Here is a 21,426-nt window from a genome sequence, read left to right on the forward strand (position 1 = left end):
TCACGAAATGCATTTTTTTTAGTAAGTAGCGGGTGCAATGACAGGGAGCTGCGATAGCGTCGCCCCCGTCATTGTACCCCTCAGATGCCGCGTTCATACATGATCGTGGCATCTAAGTGTAAAAATGACAAAAAAATTATATAATTATCAAACTTACCGGATCCATTTGCTCGCGACGGGCAGCCAGCCTCCGCCATCTTGCTTGAAGATCTTGGCCGAAATCCTGTGCGGCGCGAGATTGCGTCATCACGCCGGCTGACGTGGTGATGTATGACGTCATCACACTGGCCGGCGTGGTGATGTAATCTCGCGCCGCACAGGATTTCGTCCGGGATCTTCAAGCAGGCTGGAGGCTGGCTGCCCGTCGCGAGCAAATGGAGGAGGTACGTTTTGAATTATTATTTTTTTAATACTATTTCAGGTTAAATTGATTCGCTGACATGAAGCACGAGGAGATTCGGCTTCTAGGTGAATCAAATTTATCCTGAAATTCGGATCGAATTCCACTTAGAGATGAGCGAATCGAATCCCACTAACGGTTCCATATTTTATCTGTTGCAGGATTCAATCATGCCAAGCTACAAGCTGACCTATTTCAATCTAAGAGGTAGAGGAGAGATCATTCGCTACCTGTTTGCCTATACAAACACTGAATTTGAAGACCATAGAATTGAATTTAAAGACTGGCCTGCACATAAAGACTGTAAGTTCTGATGCCCCATGTATTTTTATGTTGCATAAACGTGATTGAGTGTCGCTGACTTTCAGTTGGATGTTATTCTGATTAAATCATATAACAGAGCAAGCCTGATAATTATAATAGAGGTAGGATCAATGTGCTCATAACAGTCTGCCAGATATATCACTTGTAGTTCCTGGACCCGAATGATCATTTCTAATAGTGCTTCCTCCTACCAAGTGCCAATTACTCGTCTAATACTTGTGTTTTCCTATGTGGCAAAGAAACTTTGCCACATGGAAGCATTAACACTTTAATTGCCATGCAATGTTAATATTGTTAATATTTCATCATTGAAGACAAATAAGATGCTGGTTCTGCTCATAGTGACATTTCAGCCCCACCCCTGGTGACTCTGATGGCATATCACCAGCTATTTCTTGCAGTGAAGAGTGCTGGCCTGGTTCCTTGATGAGCTGTATGCTGTCCGGCAGTTTACCACTCAGCATATTAGAAGATGGAGCCCTGTTATAAGCATCTGGCAGACACCATTTTCGCCAGTTCTGCATGGTGTGCTTGCACCCCCTATTAGGGGTGCAGGCCAGTGAAAAGCCCGCTGTCAGGAGGCTGCTTCCCTGAGCCCCTTCTCACATGACAAATTGAAGGTAGTAGCATGGTAGCACTAACTTCTACTCAAGATGGCCCTGCAAATGAGACAGCTATTTGCTGCACATACGTGAGGTTGTAGAGCTAACGATGAGCATGACCACAGACCAGATGAGAAGCTGGTTCCAAGAAAGCGCAGAAGCGTTAGGGTTAGGGTGGGTTCACATCACGTTTTTGCCATCTGTTTAAAGTACATAAAAAAACATTTATGTTAATGGATGCCTCAGACGAATGCCACACAGTAGTATCCGTTCACCATGTATCGCTGGATTTTTTCTTCAGCTTAGTTTGATTAAGAAAGAAGTAGCCATAGAATGTCTTTCCTGTTATGTGACAGAATGTTGTAATTGGTCACATGTGCTGTAAGTGTAAAGTGACTCCATAGACCCTTTTAACAGTGACCTCCACAGCACTCCGTCCCCTTAACAGTGACCTCCACAGCACCCCATTACCTTAACAGTGACCTCTACTGTGCCCCCCTCCACCTTAGCAATGACCTACACAGCGCCCTGCCCCCTTAACAGTGACTTCCACGGCACTCCGTCCCCTTAACAGTGACCTATAACAGTGACCTCCACTGCACCCCGCCCCCTTAACAGTGACCTCTACTGTGCCCCCGTCCACCTTAGCAATGACCTACACAGCGCCCTGCCCCCTTAACAGTGACTTCCACGGCACTCCGTCCCCTTAACAGTGACCTATAACAGTGACCTCCACAGCACCCCATTACCTTAACAGTGACCTCTACTGTGCCCCCCTCCACCTTAGCAATGACCTACACAGCGCCCTGCCCCCTTAACAGTGACTTCCACGGCACTCCGTCCCCTTAACAGTGACCTATAACAGTGACCTCCACTGCACCCCGCCCCCTTAACAGTGACCTCTACTGTGCCCCCGTCCACCTTAGCAATGACCTACACAGCGCCCTGCCCCCTTAACAGTGACTTCCACGGCACTCCGTCCCCTTAACAGTGACCTATAACAGTGAAGAAAAATGGCTGAGTTGTTATGGAACCTGGTATAAAACTGTGTGTATGTTAAGACTGAAGGACCTTCAAGCTTCTATTGGCTAATAAGGGTCCTGTGACCGTGCGTATGTCAGTTACGATATGAGTGAAGGACTGGCAAACTTCTATTGGCTAATACGGTCATACATACATATTACCCTTATGTATGGCAGTTAGGAAGAACCTGAGAGCTCCTATTGGCTAATAAATTTTTGGGAATATCTCAAAAAAGGTACGTCCTACAGAGCTGAGAACTTTACAAAAACTTTCCCAGACACCCGATTTACCTATGTGCCAAATTTGGATGCCTATAGAGGACAAACAGACATGTATATAGATTTTAGAATTCATCTAAGCCGTTTTTTTTTTTTAACCTGTTCACGACTCCTGCTTTAACCACGTCCTGATGTAAACGTCGGAGGGCGTGCTCCATTGTGTTTTTAGGGGATTTTAGATGGAACAGCTTTTCACCATATTTTTTGTATGGCCCATTTATATATTTGTATGGGTTAATCATGTCCCCCTTAGACGTCTCTTCTCAAGAATATATAAATTTATTTATTTTAACCTTTCCTCATAACTAAGACTCTCCATGCCCCTTATCAGTTTAGTTGCTCTCCTTTGTACTTTTTCCAATTCCAAAGCATCCTTTTTTCTATGTACTGGTGCCCAGAACTGAACTGTACATTCCAGATGAGGCCGCTCCAACGCTTTGTAAAGTGGTAATATTACATCCCTGCCCCGCGAGTCCATGCCTCGCTTAATACATGACAATATCCTGGTGGCCTTAGAAGCAGCTGATTGAAATTGTATGCTGTTATTTAATCTATGATCTATAAGGACACCCAAATCCTTCTCTATAAGTGACTCTCCCAGTGCTACATCACCTAGGACAAATGATGCACATCGATTATTACTACCAAGATGCATAAATTTACATTTATCCACATTGAACTTCATTTGCCAAGTGGATGCCAAAAAACTCAGCTTGCTTGTAGTTTATGGACATCTTCTATAGACTGAACAGTACTACTTAGCTTAGTGTCATCTGCAAAAATAGAAACAGTGCTATTGATTTCACCATTGATATAATTAATAAATAACTTAAATTATAGAGAACCGAGCACTGAACCTTGGGGTACACCACTTATAACCCGGGACCATTCTGAATAGGAATCATTGACCACAACTCTCTGGACATGGTCCTTCAGCCAGTTTTCAATCCAATTACAAATTATATTTTCCAAGCGCATAGGCCTTATTTTACCTATTAAATGTCTGTGAGGGACAGTGTCAAAAGCCTTTGCAAAATCCAGAAACACTACATCCACAGCCGCCCCTCTGTCCAGTTCCATCAGATTTAGTACATACAGAGGTATTCTTGTCTAAAAGCATTGCTTCCAACCAGAAATGTCTCTGTATGTATAGCAGCACACAAAGGTCATGCGACTCCATATTCGCTGTGCCTATTCCTTGATATATTATATTTTATACCCCATCTATATCTAGAAATTGTATACTTTTGGCTTATACCTATTGTTTATGTTGCGCTTCAGAATTTTTATTTTATTAGTGTATTTTTTTTCCTACATCCAGCAACCAAACACTGAATAGTATGTACAAAATGTCCCCACAATGCACTGCAAACCATACTCGATCAGTAGAGTTTATGTAATCTCTTCCTGGCAGGAAACCTATATATTGTGTACTGAAGACAATAAACATGATGTCATTCAAGATTGTTGCAAAGTGTGTCAGAAAACTAAACTGCAAAATGATAGTGAAAATCTAAGCAATTTTATTCTGACCAACCTAATGTATAGCAGATACAATGATATAATGTATTGCAGGATCAAATGCAGATTGTAGAGGACTGTTTCCTTTCTTTTAACTGGAATATACAGAACTTTTTGCATTTCTATATAAGCATATAGCTACACATACTAAATTGGGGACATTATACACTCACCTAAAGAATTATTAGGAACACCTGTTCTATTTCTCATTAATGCAATTATCTAGCCAACCAATCACATGGCAGTTGCTTCAATGCATTTAGGGGGGTGGTCCTGGTCAAAACAATCTCCTGAACTCCAAACTGAATGTCAGAATGGGAAAGAAAGGTGATTTAAGCAATTTTGAGCGTGGGATGGTTGTTGGTGCCAGACGGGCCGTTCTGAGTATTTCACAATCTGCTCAGTTACTGGGATTTTCACGCACAACCTTTTCTAGGGTTTACAAAGAATGGTGTGAAAAGGGAAAAACATCCAGTATGCGGCAGTCCTGTGGGAATGGGCCGCCTGATTCAAGCTGATAGAAGAGCAATGTTGACTGAAATAACCACTCGTTACAACCGAGGTATGCAGCAAAGCATTTGTGAAGCCACAACACGCACAACCTTGAGGCGGATGGGCTACAACAGCAGAAGACCCCACTGGGTACCACTCATGTCCACTACAAATAGGAAAAAGAGGCTACAATTTGCACGAGCTCACCAAAATTGGACTGTTGAAGACTGGAAAAATGTTGCCTGGTCTGATGAGTCTTGATTTCTGTTGAGACATTCAAATGGTAGAGTCCAAATTTGGCGTAAACAGAATGAGAACATGTATCCATCATGCCTTGTTACCACTGTGCAGGCTGGTGGTGGTGGTGTAATGGTGTGGGGGATGTTTTCTGGGCACACTTTAGGCCCCTTAGTGCCAATTGGGCATCGTTAAAATGCCACGGGCTACCTGAGCATTGTTTCTGACCATGTCCATCCCTTCATGACCACCATGTACCCATCCTCTGATGGCTACTTCCAGCAAGATAATGCACCATGTCACAAAGCTCGTATCATTTCAAATTGGTTTCTTGAACATGACAATGAGTTCACTGTACTAAAATGGCCCCCACAGTCACCAGATCTCAACCCAATAGAGCATCTTTGGGATGTTGTGGAACGGGAGCCTCGTGCCCTGGATGTGCATCCCTCAAATCTCCATCAACTGCAAGATGCTATCCTATCAATATGGGCCAACATTTCTAAAGAATGCTATCAGCACCTTGTGGAATCAATGCCACGTAGAATTAAGGCAGTTCTGAAGGCAAAAGGGGGTCCAACACCGTATTAGTATGGTGTTCCTAATAATACTTTAGGTGAGTGTATATCAATTTTATAACAGACACGGAGGCTTCGTATTGATTTCTCTTTCTTTACTCAAATTATAGCAGCAAACAGACCCAGGAAGAGAAAAAACACTAGTGACCTAGGCAACAGGCCACTCCCCCCTGTCCCAGCCAGTATAATAACCAGCCCCTCCTAACAGTCCTCCTCTTTCTTTGCTGCTCACAGGAGGAGATGAGTATCTGTTCACCTTCCTATTGCACTGTATACAACTTATGTTCTTTGGCAGTTTTTCCCTTAGAAACTTTTGGTTATTGTTTGTAGCACATACCGCCGACCTTCCTGGCCCTCTGTTCGCCGCCCAGAGTGGGTCACTCTGCGCCTCTCTCTCCCCCGCCTGTGCCACGCTTCCCGCCGCCATCTCTCGCCATGGTTCCGGCTGTTGCGCCGGAAGTCTCGCGAGATCTCGGCAGCGCGCGCATCCCGGAGGCCGGAAGTCTCGCGTGACTTCGGCATCCATCTTAGGGATCGCACACAGCCTGCCAGCTCTGCAGACCCTGACCCCTGCAGCGCGCCCTTGTCCTCCCAATAGGATTTCTTTTATCAGGTCAGATTCCTGGGTTTAATGTCTAGTGGCGGTGACATGTCAGATCCGACCACTTCACCTCCCCCCCCTTGGGGACCGCGAGTCCCTCAAAGCTCATAGTGCTCCTCCGTCCAGGGCACTCTGTCCCTCCCCCTTCCCCTCCCCCCAGCTTAACCCCGGTCTCTGGGGACCCATTGGCCTTCCAGAAGACAGTGGCTGACGCCATTGCCACTGCCATGGGATCTGTCTCTGCCACCATCTCCCACACTCTTTCGCAGGCTCTCCTTGCACACTCCTCTGGCGCTCAGAGTGCAGCACAGGGTTCACGCTCGGCGCATTCCGAGCTCCCTGCGGTAGCCTACCCCCATCATGACGCTCAGGCCTCCAGAACCCATATGACCGGTGACGTGTCTCACCCACAAGATAGATAGGGTGTCTCATTCACGCAAAAGAGCCTTACCACGCCAGGCAGAACGGGCGCGGCAGTGGAAATGTGCTAGAGCACAATATGAGAGCGACTCCGACTCAGAAATCGGGTCTAGTGAGGAGGCTGAGGATGAGAACGCTCATGATTCTGAGGACGCCATGGAGATGGAGGACCCGGGTCCTTCTAATCCACCACCACAAAAGGTTCTTCCCTCAGGCACACCCAATGATCCCCCCGCTACTGCAGACGCAGGGCCGGCGCCACCAGTAAGGCGACTTAGGCAGTCGCCTAGGGCGCCATGCAGCAGGGGGCGCCCGGCGCCCGTTGCGGTAAAAATAAATAAATAAAAAAATTGCTTATATAAGTTGGGGGGCGGCCGGCGGCGCCCCTCATGCGGCGCCGCCTGAGCGGCTGAGGCTGAGCGCTTGCCGCTCTAAAGAATCCTGCTCTGTGCTGTTAGTGTAGCGTGGCCGAGCTCTGTTCGGTCCGCGGTACAGGAGCTTTTGTTTCCTGTACCCGGCCGGACTGACAGGAAGTGCACACTTAGTGTGCACTTCCTGTCAGTCCGGTCGGGTACAGGAAACAAATGCTCCTGTACCGCAGATCGAACAGAGCTCGGCCACGCTACATTAGAGGTGGGGGTAGAATGAGTGACAAGGGGGGGGGGGGAATAATGAGTGACATGGGGGGGAGAATAATGAGTGACAGGGGGAGGAGAATAATGAGTGACAGGGGGAGGAGAATAATGAGTGACAGGGGGAGGAGAATAATGAGTGACAAGGGGGGGGGGAATAATGAGTGACAAGGGGGGGGGAATAATGAGTGACAAGGGGGGGGAATAATGAGTGACAAGGGGGGGGAATAATGAGTGACAAGGGGGGGGAATAATGAGTGACAAGGGGGGGGAATAATGAGTGACAAGGGGGGGGGAATAATGAGTGACAAGGGGGGGGAATAATGAGTGACAAGGGGGGGGGGGAATAATGAGTGACAAGGGGGGAGGGGGGGGGGGGTGGAAATAATGAGTGACAAGGGAGAGGGGGGGGAATAATGAGAGTGACAAGGGAGTCCCCAGAGCCAGACCAAGAGCCAGACTGCAGCCAGAGACCAGATCATCTTATTGTCCTGGTGGTAAGTAGACAATGCAATATGTTTATTATTTAATTGCTTAGTTATTAATACTACATTGGAAACTAATTTACCTCACATTTAGGGTCCATTCACACATCCGTGTGTGTTTTGCGGATCCACAAAACACAGACAGCGGCAATGTGCGTTCCGCACTTTGCGGACCGCACATTGCCGGCACTATTGCGGACAAGAATAGGACATGTTCTATTTTTTTCAGGATCGGAATTGCGGATCCGGGTCCGCAGTTCCGGATCGGGGGCCGCACGTTGTATGGGCCCGCAATTCCGTTCCGCAAAAAGAGACAGCTACAAGAAGCTGGATTAACCCTAAGGGAAACATAGCAGTTCTTTTAATTTAAAAACTGAGAAAGGGGTGGAACATGATATGGGCAGATCATCTGATAAGGGGGGGGGGGGGGGCGTCAATTTTTATCTTGCCTAGGGCGGCAAAAATCCTTGCACCGGCCCTGTGCGGACGGGTCGCTTACTGACCCCTTTGGGGATCCTTTATTTGACCCAGATGTCTTACACCATCCTAGGTCCGCTGAATGGCTCCCTGCGGACCACGTGTCCAAGTACCTAGAATCCTAGGTCTGCCGCCCGCTTAGCAAGGCGGCCCGAAATAAACTAAAAGCGGAATGTCCTAGGCCACTTATCCCTAATAAGGTTTGCGATACCCCTACTGTGGATCCTAAGATGACACAATTTCTAGCCAAGCTAGGATGGAACCCCCGTAAGGGACTGGACTCCGCGTTAAAAGCTTGCCAGGACAAGCTGTTAGATATCTTCGGCCTGCTTGCAAAACTGTTTGATCTAGCGGCATGGCCGGAAGTGTCAACACTTCCCTTTCAATAGAGCGGCGTAAAGCCATTCTATTTAAAATAGAACCCAAACTGGCGAACCTCGCCCTCACTGAACCGGGCAAAGATGCCCAGGGCCTCTTGTTTGGGGACTCTTTTATCAAGGAGTTAGGTCGCTATGTAGGAGCCTTCACGGCCCTTGACAAGGCGCAATCCTCAATGAGGAGAGTTTTTCAGGGCCGGGTCTCTACCAGGGCTGGCAGTGTCAGGGGCCGCCTGTCCGGCCAGTCATCCAACCAGGCCCGTAACGGGGGCCGAGGCTCCTTTTTCCAACCGACTGGTTTCCAGGGATCCTCCTTCCAGGAGACGCGCCACCAGAACCCGTTCTTCCCTTCCCGCGGAAGACCCTGGCGTTCCCGAGGTTTCAGAGGCACTCCCGGCTCTAGATGCCCATACGGTAAGCCTGCCACTTCCTCATGTTTCTTCCAATACATCTGTAGGGGGCAGACTCCGTCATTTTTTCACTGCCTGGCAAACCATCACCTCGGACCGTTGGATCCTCTCCACTGTCAGGGGCTTTCAGATAGAACTGATAGACTCCCCAGAACGCATTCCCCATCCCCACCCGATCGTTCTATCCTCATCCGACCGCGCTTTGGTCCAGGAAGAACATTCTGCCCTGTTCCGCAAAGGGGCCATAGAGCGAGCACCCACTCCTTCACCAGGGGTATTGAGCAACATTTTTCTTGTAGAAAAAAAGGGAGGTCATATGCGACCGGTTATCAACCTCCGCGCTTTGAATGCCTTAGTGCGCTACCGGCATTTCAAAATGGAGGGCATTTATCTCCTGCGAGACCTACTACTCCCTGGAGATTGGATGGTAAAGTTAGATCTCCAAGACGCATATCTAACGGTCCCGGTTGCGGAACAATCCAGAGACCTTCTCAGGTTTCTCTGGAACAAGGAGGTCTGGCGTTTCGCCTGTCTCCCCTTTGGCCTCTCCTCGGCTCCTTGGTGCTTCACCAAGCTTATGCGCCCAGTAGTGTCCTGGCTTCGGGGCATGGGTGTCAGTCTTATTATCTATCCGGACGACCTCCTTCTCATGGCCAAAGCCGAGAGACCTTGCTGTCCCATCTTCAATGGACAATAGACCTCCTCTCGCGACTAGGGTTCCTTCTCAACCGGGAGAAATCCTGCCTGTCCCCAGCCAGGCGCATGGAATTCCTGGGTTTCCTGGTGGATTCGGAGGCGGAATCCCTCAGCCTTCCTCTGGCAAAGGTGTGTGCGATTCGCAAAGAGTTGCGGCGTACTTTACGACTCCGCCAACTGTCGTTACACCACCTAATCGGCCTCCTTTCATCCTCCAATTAGGTGGTCTTCCCAGCCCCCCTTCACTATCGGGCTCTCCAACACCTGAAGATTGCCCATCTTCGCAGGGGATCCTCCTATGCAGACGTGGTGTCTCTGGATGTCGAAACACGAGACGAGCTGTCATGGTGGATCCACAATTTGTCGGGCTGGAACGACAGAGCCATCTTTGTCTCTCGACCGGATTTCACTGTAGATTCCGACGCCAGTCTCCTCGGATGGGGAGCCCACTGCGACAAGGTATCCACAGGGGGCCTGTGGTCACTGAAGGAGTCAAGCCTCCATATCAATGCCCTCGAACTGCTGGCCGGCTCCTTCGCAATCAGGAGTTTCACGAACGACACCGTGAATGCGTGCATACGCCTTCGCATGGACAATGTGTCCGCTGTGAGTTATGTCAACCACATGGGCGGCACTCGCTCCGCTGGCTCGTTTAGCGAAGGACTTTTGGAACTACTGTTTTTCCAAAAATATACTCGTCCAGGCAGACTATCTTCCAGGCCTCCACAATATCGAGGCAGATTGGAGCTCTCGCCACTGGTCGGACAGCAGCGATTGGAAGCTCAAGGTAGAGGTCTTCTCGGCTATCTCTTCTCTTTGGGGTCCCTTGTCTGTCGACCTCTTTGCATCCCGGCTCCACGCCCAACTTCCGCGGTTTTACAGCTGGCATCCAGATACGGCGGCGGAAGCTGTGGATGCGTTTCTCCAAGATTGGTCCAGCTCGCTTCTCTACGCATTCCCTCCTTTTGCCCTGATTCCCAGGGTGCTCCTTCAGGTCAGACGCCAGACTGCCGAGCTGGTTCTACTGACCCCGTTCTGGAGGTCTCAGGTATGGTTCCCCCAGCTCCTGGAGTTAACGGTGGATACCCCCAGGCTGTTGCTGGCTCTTCCGGATCTCGTGTTAGGGCCCCGCGGTCAGTGTCACCCCCTTCTGATGGAGGGCTCCTTGCCCCTCTTAGCTTGGAGGATTTCGGGGACCCCTTGCATTTCCAGGGACTTCCGATCTCGACTCAACGCTTATTGGCCAACGCTTGGGCCCCCGGCACGAGACGCGCATATCAGTCCGCTTGGAAGGCATGGGCTAGTTGGTGCGTGGGACGGGACCTGGATCCCGTATCAGCCCCTGTGACAGCCGTCCTTCAATTCTTGACGTCCTTGTTTGAGGACAGTCGGACTTATCGCACCATTAACGTGTACAGATCGGCCATATCCTCAGCGCACCAGGGCTTCAACGGCTGCCCAGCAGGGCAGCACCCTTTAGTGTGCCGTCTACTTAAGGGTTCTCGTCTGGCACGCCCTCCTAGGCCCAGATATACATCTACCTGGGATGTCTCCTGCGTCCTTTCGCTTTTTTCCTCCTGGCCCTCTAAGTTGGTTTCCCTTTTGTGTTTGGTGTCCTGCAAAAGGGTTTCCGACGTTCAGGCCTTGGATTATTCCGCTAGGTCGTTTACTCCAGATGGGGTGACCTTTGACATCTCTAGGCGCACTAAGACGGCGTCGCGCTCGGTCACTTACCCGAGTTTCCCGGCTAGGCCAGCCTTGTGTCCGGTTTCCTGCCTCCGCAAATACGAGGCTAGAACGGCGGTTCACCGCTCTCCCGTCTCTTCCAACCTTTTCCTCTCTTATCACCCCCCTTTTGCTCCGGTGTCTTGCACCACTTTGGCACGTTGGGTCAAATGGATTCTATCACTCGCGGGTGTGGACACTTCCGTCTTTACCGCACATTCCACCCGTAGCGCTTCAGCCACCTCCATGATGGCGTCGGGGGCGCGGTTGCAAGATACCTTGAAGGCAGCCGATTGGTCGCGCAAGTCCACCTTTTGGGACTTTTACTTTCGCCCATCGCCTCATGTTTTCTCCACGGTAGTCATGCAGCTTTGAACTTGCAATACGAAGCCTCCGTGTCTGTTATAAAATTGTAGGATTTTACTAGTTCTACGACGTAAAGTCGTGATTTTATTAAGACACGGAGGCGAGTATTGACCCACCCGTTTGGCTACTCCCGCCCTTGCTTCATCCTTGGGTATGGTAGGTATGAATCTCAGGTAAAATGATTGTTTGTATTTTGCGAGGTTTGCATATGTTTCCAGCTGCGTATCATATTCTCCCACTTTTAGTAGGACGGTGTTGATTCGGCACTTTTTCTTCTCCTTCCCCTTTAGGTTGATTCCTCCACGGTACGTTTTTCCGGAGTTTCCTTCGTTCCACTGGTGTGATGATAGATCTACGGTTGAAAGATTGCACCAGAATCGTTCAGGTTCCAGTTCGTATGGTTCAAGTTCCTGTGGGGACGTTTGGAGTTCCACGGTTCCAGTTCATGGTTCGCCTGTTCGCATAACTTGGTTACAAAGAAAGAGGAGGACTGTTAGGAGGGGCTGGTTATTATACTGGCTGGGACAGGGGGGAGTGGCCTGTTGCCTAGGTCACTAGTGTTTTTTTCTCTTCCTGGGTCTGTTTGCTGCTATAATTTGAGTAAAGAAAGAGAAAGCAATACGAAGCCTCTGTGTCTTAATAAAATCACGACTTTACGTCGTAGAACTAGTAAAATCCTACAATTGTATCACACAGCACCTTTCAGCACTGGACTGATCATACTGTGAGTCAAGACTATCTAGTAGAAGTGCTGCTGGAATAAAATGTAACAGATCTAAGGTTTTACTTCACACTATAATTAGCATTTTTGCAATTTCCTCAAGTATGCCTATGTAATACTAGGTCTGCTGCATTTGAGTAGCCATAAAAATGCATGTATAAGATTATTATATGTCTGACAGAAAGAAACCACTGATACGACTTCCAGATTGTACATTTAGTTATTGTAATATAATATATTCTCACTTTAGAGCAGGGATTCCCAAGACTACAGCTGATGCAAGACTACAACTTCTAACATGCCTGGACAGCTAATAGCTATTAGGGCATGCTAAGAGTTGTAGTTTTGCAAAAGCTGGAGGGCCGCCTGGTGTTTCTCAAGCTAAAGTTTAAAGTGGTTATTTGGTGTAAGCACAGTGGTAGACATCTCAGAAGTTTTAGAAAAATATTATCCTTTCAAGGTCAAATTGTGCAAAAATAGAGAAGGAATGAACATGATACAGAAAAGCTTTTTTGGGTGTCGGGTGTCTAGGGCATACACTAGCATTTTAGTTGACTTAGTTGACACGAACATGGAGCCGAATTTTGGTGAGCATGTTCTATTTTTTTGAGGTGCAGACTGAATCTTCTCAAATCAAGTGAATGGGTCTGCAGACAGCTGGTGCCCGTGCATTGTGGTCCACATCACGGGATAAACCCTTAGAGTTGAGGAAGGAGTGGATACAAGAAATGTTTTTGAGTTGGAGGTGGCAGGAAGTGCTAAAGGTTTGGGTGTGTGGTTAGAAGGACAGGGCACTATCAAAAGTTATCCCAAGGCAGTAGACTTGCGAGACTGGAGAAAGTGTGGCACTTTCTTTGTGCCACTATAATTTAAATATTTCTTGGGGGGATGCTGAGTGATATGGCAAAGATAATTAATTCTGTTTTCGCAATGTTGAGTTTTAAAAAGCTGGAGGTAGCGAAGGCAAAAATATATATAGACAGGCTGGCAATATGGATCTCAGGGAAGTGACTGTCACCAGAGGTGGTATTGAAAGGTAAAGAACTCTATGAGCTGTCCTAGGTCAAAGGTATACTGTAAATAGAGAAGAGTAGGAGTCCCAGGAAGGAGCCGTGAGTGACATCAACATAGAGAGGGTATGGAGGTGGTGTGTGAATGGGAGACACTGCATGTTTAATTGGTGAGGTACTGTATGAGAAAATATGTTCAGTTGGTTAGGTACTACATGAGTGCCAGGTGTCTGAAGCCAAGAGATCACAGAGTTTATATAGGAGGGAGTGGTTGACTGTGTCAAAGGCGGAGGACAGGTCAAGAAAGAGGAGAACAGATTAATGACGTTTAGCTTTGGCAGCTAGCAAATCATTAATGACTTTGGTTAGGGTGATTTAAATAGTAGCTAAAAAGTGAGTGAGATAGAGGTACAAGGATAGTTCAAAAAGGGCATGTTGTTCTAGGAGTTTTGATGCAAATGGTAGTAGTGAGATTTATTTATTTTTCTCATGTAACCCTGACATATTCCACAGCACTTTACAGACATTATCATCATCCGCTGTCCCCCATTGAGGCTCACAATCTAAATTACCTATAAATATCTATTTTCGAGTGTTGGGGAAGCCAGAGTACCTAGAAGAAACCCACGCAAACATGGGGAAAACATACAACTCTATGCAGATGTTGTCTTTGTTCAGATTTGAACTTACCATTGCTAACCACTGAGCCACCATGCTGCCCATGCTGGATAATAAGGATGGTTCGAAGGAAGGCTTCTTGAATATGCGTGTGATGATAGCATGTTTAAAAGAGGAAGGGAATACGCCAGTGGTTAGTGATAGGTTGAACAGGTGGGTTAGAACTGGGATCAGCAGAGTGGTAAGTCTAAGGATTATGTTGGATGGGATTGTGTCAGAGGCCAGGTGGTGAGGTGTGATTGGGAGAATATGGTGGAAGGCTTTTCTTCAGTGATAGTGGTGAAGCAGGTTTTGTGGAAAGAACACCAAATAGTTGTGTAGATGAGTTGTAGGGATTGTTGGTAGAAGCTTTCTCAGATGTTGATATTTTGCTTAAAATACTGTTGAGGGTTCATCTGGGCGTTAGCTATAATGAAGCGGAGCACTTCCTCGTGCTTTCATACCCATGCCATGAGAGGCTTGTGACAAGCCTTTTGTTGCTACAAGTTTTTTATTCCTTCCTTACTTAACCCCTTAGTGACCACCCATACGTGTTTTTACGGCGGTCACTAAGGGGCCTTAGGCTGGGCCGCCGCGTTTTTACGGCGGCCCAGTTTAAGCGCTGCACGGCTCCCCCGTGCAGCGGGGAGCACGGACCTGGCTCTCACATGAGAGCCGGGTCCCTGCTCTAACAGCCCAGACCGGCAGGAGTGCCGATCCGGGCTGTTTAACCCTTTACATGCCGGGCGCAATGGCGCCCACTGCATGTAAAGTGGTGACAGAGGGAGCGGACTCCCTCTGTCTCCCATCAGCACCCCCGAAAATGCGATTGCGGGGTGCTGATGTGCTGGGAAGCTTACCTTGCTTCCGATCAGGGCCCTGAGCCTGTCTTCCGTTACCTCCAGCAGGCTGTGCCTCTCTGGCGCAGCCTGCTGGTCAATGTTTGAATAGCATTGCTATTGAAATGCAATGCATTATAGAGATAATGCATTACATTTTAAAAGCAACCAAAATACTGTATATTATAGTCCCCTTGTGGGACTATTAAGTAGTGAAAAAAATAGAAAAAAAATACACATTTATTAAATTAAAAAAATTCCATAAAATAAAAAAATATGCTTTTTTTCCCATTGAAAATACGCTTTTCAATGAAAAAAATTGCAAAAAGAAAATATCCCCCATATGTTTGGTATTGCCGCGTCCGTAACGACCGGGACTACATAAATATTACATAAATTATCCCCTATGGTGAACGCCATAAAAAATAAAAAAAGACAGAATTTTGAATTTATTCTTAGTTTCCACCGAAAAAAAACGTAATAACAAGCGATCAAAAAGCGGCATTTACTCCAAAATCATACCAATGAAAAATACAAGTCGTTTTTCAAAAATCAAGCCCTCACACAATTCCATATAAAAAAAAAAAAAAAGTTATGGGTCTTGTGAAGTGGCAATGCAAAATCATTTTATTGGTTAATAAAAGGTGTTTTATTGCAAAAAAAGTAGTAAAATGTAAACAAAATTATAAGTATTTAGTATCACTGTAATCGTACTGACCCAGAGAATAAAGATATTATGTTATTTGTACCGAAAAATGAACGCCAAAAATGTATAATGTAAAAACGCAGTGGCAGTATTGCTATTTTTCCCCATCTCCCTCCCAGAAAGAGTTAATAAAAGTTAATCAGAAAGTTATGTGTACCCCAAAATGGCGCCATTAAAAACTACAACTTGTCCCGTAAAAAACAAGCCCTCATAAAGCTATATAGATGAAAAAATAAAAAAGTTATAGCTCTTGGAACGAGACCATAAAAAAAGGAAGAAAAACGCTTGGTCATAAAGGCCCAAACAGGCTTGGTCACTAAGGGGTTAAGGTCCCCTGATACACACGGGACGATAATTGTTTTCCTTCGTTCTGTTATACATTTATAGTATGGCTGTGTTATGATGGTCCTGCGTGACCTACTGTTGGGCAGTAGTCCTTACCCTGTTTGATACTGTCTTTTTCTGTAAAATGTCATTGAAAATGAATAAAATCAGTTTACACATAAAATACTGTTGAGGCATTATTATTATTATTATTATTATTATTATTAGGTATATTATGGAGGGCATTGCTACTAATGGGGCATTCTTGGGGAGTATTATCACTTATAGTTTTATTACTAATCAGGACAGTCTGGGAGCACTAATGCTATGGGGGACTATCTGTATGGCACTGTTAGTATAATATTTGTGTGAATAGGGGAGCACAGTGGGTGTAGTATTAGGAGTAGCAGCAGGATGACAGAGATTTTGCAAGCCACAAAATGTATACACTTCACAGTCCCCCATGTGCCATATAGTAATACTCGTGTCTTCTTACTCTTATGTGGCAGTGGGGGCTGCACACAACTGACCAAAAATGTATGCCTGTCTGGCTCAAACAGAGAAGAAAAGGAAAGCAAAATACTGAAATCCGTGGATCTGCACCTGACTGCTTCTTTTAAATGTGTTTTAATCTGTTTATTAGTAAGTAGAGTCACTTTAAAGAGGACCTTTCACCTGTATAAACTATGTGAACCGAGTATGCTGCCATGTAGAGCGGCGCCCGGGGATCTCGCTGCACTTACTATTATCCCCAGGCGCCGCTCCGTTCTCCCGTTATAGGCTCCGGTACCTTTGCTCCTTAAGTTATAGTAGGCGGTGTCTTCCCTTGTTCTGTGGGCGTCTCCTTCTCCTAGGCTGCAGCGCTGGCCAATAGCAGCGCACAGCTCACAGCCTGGGAGGTTTTTTTCTCCCAGGCTGTGAGCTGTGCGCTGCGATTGGCCAGCCCTACAGCCTAGGAGAAGGAGACGCCCACAGGACAAGGGAAGACCCGTCTACTATAACTTAAGGAGCAAAGGTACCGGAGGGCATAACAGGAGAACGGAGCGGCGCCCGGGGATAATAGTAAGTGCAGTGAGATCCCCGGGCGCCGCTCTATATGGTAGCATACTCGGTTCACATAGTTTATACAGGTGAAAGGTCCTCTTTAAATTCATTCGGGGATGGGGGTGCAATTTGCCTGCTCTGTGTAAGATCCTCACCTGTCTCGCACTCCGGTGTGACCAAAAAGGGTCCTCGTGGGGTTGCGGGACAGGTTACGCATGTCTTCACTGATACACCAGCTCTGACCCCTTTGCAAACCGACGCAGGGACGCGTTTGCATATGCGCCGGAGGGGAAGACCGCATGGGTTTCGGGGACAGCTTGGCTGGGCTAGCGGCACTACTCTGCTGTCAAGCTTGTCTCCGGTGCCTATTGCGGATTCCATTCCGGTGTCCATGTCGACTCGCTCGCGCACTCTTGCAGAGCCTGTCATGCGTCCTCCGCGTGTACGCTCGAAGAGGGGTTTGAAAGGGGATACGCGGTCGGGCGAACGCGCTTCGCTGACCGGCAATGGGAATAGCATCTGGTCACAAGTTCAAAGTAGATTAGGGGGCCGGCATTGGTCTAATTGACTAATGACCGACCAAAGCCTTGTACACAGGTGTAGGGCAGAATCATGACCTATGGGGAGTGTACAATTGGCGCCTGGGATTTGTTAGCAGGCACATAAAAGGTGGCCTCCCCGGTCGGTCAGTGCCCACTGTTATCTTCCCTCATCCAGGTGCAGGTCAGTACTGTTTGCTGCTGACTGAAGTTTGCTTGGGACTTCGTCCGTTCCAGTAGGACCCAGGACCCGGGATTTTCTGTGTCGCATCCGTTCACTTGGCAAGTTACACAAGGACTTATGCACGGATCGGGACTACTCCTGGCTTCCCTTTGTTTTGTTTGCCTGATATTAGCTCCAGTGAAGTTTTGCCTGGACTTTGTTTATTCTGTTAATAAACCCCTTGACTTCATCTTTACTGGTCTGTTTTGTTGGTGCCTTGCATTACACTCTTTTAATGTCACGATTCCTGTACTCCAAGCTTGACAGAGAGAAATCTGAAGCCTGGTAGGAAACAGAGAACTGCCTCTGCTCATTCATTCTGCACTATGAAGGCTCCTTTGACTGTACTATTCTGCATTACATATTTGCAGACACTTCCAGAATACCATATAATGGGAGCATAAAAGCAGTTGAAATAAAAATCCAGCACGGTTGGACACTTTCCGGACGTTGCAATACCAGTTTTGAATTTTTATTGTTTTTGTGTTCTTTCTTACTCCCCCCCATAAAAAAACAGAACATGATGGTAGGTCTGTAATAGTTTTTTTTGTCAGACACTGCCACAAGACATCCTTTCAGGTAGTAAGTTAAACATAGAATGGTTGATTCCTCTTTCTGTGCAGAAAGACCTGGCTGAATACTGCCCTTGAACGTCTGATCAAGCTCTCACCCCCACTCCCCCTCTTCCTCCCAGTGTCATGTGATCCTCCATCTTCTTCCTCCCTCATGGTTTTCCCACTAATATTCACAGTACAATGGTACAGTTTTGTCTGAAACCAAAAATCAGGTTTCGTTTCTGAAATTAGTAAAGAATCCCTTGCTCATCTTTTGTGGCTACACTTGCAGGTAAACCTCTCCACTGAAGTCTATAGGAGTTATGCAAAGAGACTGAAAATGCTATAAGGCCCCTTTCACACGGGCGAGAATTCCGAGCGGGTGCAATGCGTGAGGTGAACGCATTGCACCCGCACTGAATCCGGACCCATTCACTTCAATGGGGCTGTTCAGATGAGCCGTGATTTTCACAGCATATTCTGCATTTTTTACACAACGCAGGCCCCATAGAAATGAATGGGGATGCGTGAAAATCGCAGGCAAGTGCAGATGCAATGTGATTTTCACGCATGGTTGCTAAGGAGACGAGGGATGAGTTACCCGGGACCCCATTTACTTTATTATTTTGCATTATAACCATATTATAATGGAAAATAATAAAATATACAGAACACCGATCCCAAACCCGAACTTCAGTGAAGAAGTCCGGGTTCGGGTCTGGGTACCACAGTCAGTTTTTTATCACACGCGTGCAAAATGCATTGCACCCATGCGATAAAAACTGAATATGGGAACGCAATCACAGTCAAAACTGACTGCAATTGTGTACCTACTCGCACGATTTTAACTGATCGCAGACGCAACCCATCTGGACCTAATTCGGACATGCTCGTCTGCAAGGGGCCTTACACGGCGTCCTCGGGACAACTGCCCAATATCCTGAGGACGCCAGGTAATGGTGAAACATGTCAGGTGGGGCAGCACGACTAATGTAAAATGCTGTGTTTATTGTAATAGGAGACAGAGCATTCAAATATGAAGTGAGGAGGCTGCAGCACACAGTCCTGGTCTCCTGAACTAAGATGTATCTATCAATGTCGACACTTTTGCAAAGTGTAGTAGCAACACCATTACAAACTGACAAAACAGCAGTTCTCAACTGCAAGTTTTAACCCTTTTCTTTCCTTTCTATTAGAGTAAATGCACACGTTCAGGATTTATGTGCGGACAATTCGCACTAAAATTCGCAGGTGTTCACAGGGAAATCCGTGCGATCAATCCGCATCAATTGGTGCTGATTTGATGTGGATTTTCCGCATGCGGATTTTACTCTCCCCATTGGAGGGAATGGAGAAAATCCAGTCAGGAAAAATAAAATAAATTGACATGCTGCGGTTTTTATAAACCGCACCGTAGGTCAAAATCCACATGGATCTTCAAATCTGCATCGTATGAATGAGAATTTCAAATTCTCATAGAATACAATATACATGACTTAGTGTGCGGATCCGCATGGAAAACCCGCATGCTATCCTGATTGTGTGCATTTAGCCTTATCATTTCAATAAAAATAAAATAAAAGTGACTTTTTAAATGAGTAAAAGGCAAATGGAAAGAAGGCGTCTAATGGTCTATGACCAACAGTAATGATCATTTATTTGTTTTCACTTCTTCATATCTTTTCTCTCTGTCTTTCCCTTTTCTATATTTTTCTCTTCCCTTATTATTTTCTCCTTGTCATTGTCCATGTTCATACAATTAGGTTGTGTTGCTTTTGACTTCCATTACCTCAGGTAATAGCACAATACCACTGCGTGACTGAGCTGGAATGACTTGGTCTGCCACCATTCTTCAGTGTTCAGTGTCTGCATTTGATAGTCTTTCTTCACAATGAGTTCCATTTAGTGAAATTGCTGCCCATTTCCGATTGATGGCTACACAAGCTATAATGACAGCAATTTATCACCTTATAATGTTCCTGCAATTGATGAATAATATTGGATCTGTGAATAGATGGTAAGGTTCCTATTCATGTATTGAGTAAAAGAATTGCCACCAGGAGTGTGACTGGAGCTGTTAAGAGTTAAATACAATTTCCAATAAAATTGACCTTATTTTACCCTGTTTTTTCCCACAGCATACCCATTTGGAAAACTCCCAGTTTTGGAAATTGATGGGACTGTTTACAATCAAAGCCATGCCATTGGGAGGTATCTAGCCAAAAAAGCAGGTAATTTAATTTATTATACATACATACAGTATGCTGGTACAGTAGGTAGCAATTGCACTCAAATAGTTTGGAGGTCCAAAGTCCCATCTGCCAAATAAGAAGAGACCAGTATAACAACTATCTGTAAAGTGAAAAGCATGCAGGTGTGTCCAAGTTCTTAAAAAAAAAAAAGTTAGCCATAATAGAATAAATTATGCTCAACTATTTCATCATCTTCTTGGCTCCAGTGGGGACATGCCCATATACCCACAGACACCACTGTAGCCAATCACTGTCCTCAGCGGTATACGAAGCATGGCTGCTAACACCAGTGAATGGTTGCTGTGGTCAAATGGAGTATATGTGGATGTAACAAATGCTAGTTTGATAGTTTTTTTTTTAAATAACTCAGACAACTTCTTTAAGTATAACCTTGAAATGACAAAAGTGCAAGTACGCACTAAAGTCAGATGTAGCACATAGGAAAGATTAAGAAGGTGACAAGAGTACCACAGAGATTTCAGCACTTTAGCATCTTTACTTATGCTTTAAAATACTCCGATGGGAAAATCTCTTTCAAATGGCGAAATAGGGGTTGACAAGACTTGACATTTTCTAAGTAAAGAAAGTGATAAAAGATTTACATACATCACAGGTCAAAGACTTGCTGATCACTTTGCTGAGGAGGGAACAAGTGCATAGGTGACTAATAAGGGGAAATTTCAATTTCTTCTTGACACTATGTAGTTCTGAAAACTTCATTGGTGTTTGGCCATCTTCTGTATTCATGATATGGGAAGGTATTTTATCCCTAACACTTGTAACGCCCCAGAGTGGCATTACCACCTGTTATGCCTTTCTACTATCTCTTATGGTTGATTCAATGTCATCATGTGTATTTATTCCAGGTTCAAAACACTGTGCATATCTTTTTTCCTGTAATGTTATGTTGAAA

The 21,426-nt window shown here is 46.2% G+C and overlaps 1 protein-coding gene across 1 annotated transcript in view; it reads left to right on the plus strand.

Annotated features, from left to right (window-relative positions):
• The first annotated feature begins 561 nt into the window (after window positions 1-561).
• Window positions 562-21,426, plus strand: part of LOC120989866 (hematopoietic prostaglandin D synthase-like) — a 59,023-nt gene continuing 38,158 nt past the window's right edge. Inside the window, exons 1-2 of the mRNA XM_040418231.1 lie at window positions 562-703; window positions 20,400-20,492. Of these exons, the coding sequence (XP_040274165.1) occupies window positions 571-703; window positions 20,400-20,492 (226 nt within the window). The 5' untranslated portion in view covers window positions 562-570. The remainder of the gene's footprint in view (window positions 704-20,399; window positions 20,493-21,426) is intronic.

Source organism: Bufo bufo, chromosome 2 (genome assembly GCF_905171765.1).
Source record: "Bufo bufo chromosome 2, aBufBuf1.1, whole genome shotgun sequence".
Classification (NCBI taxonomy): Eukaryota; Metazoa; Chordata; class Amphibia; order Anura; family Bufonidae; genus Bufo; species Bufo bufo.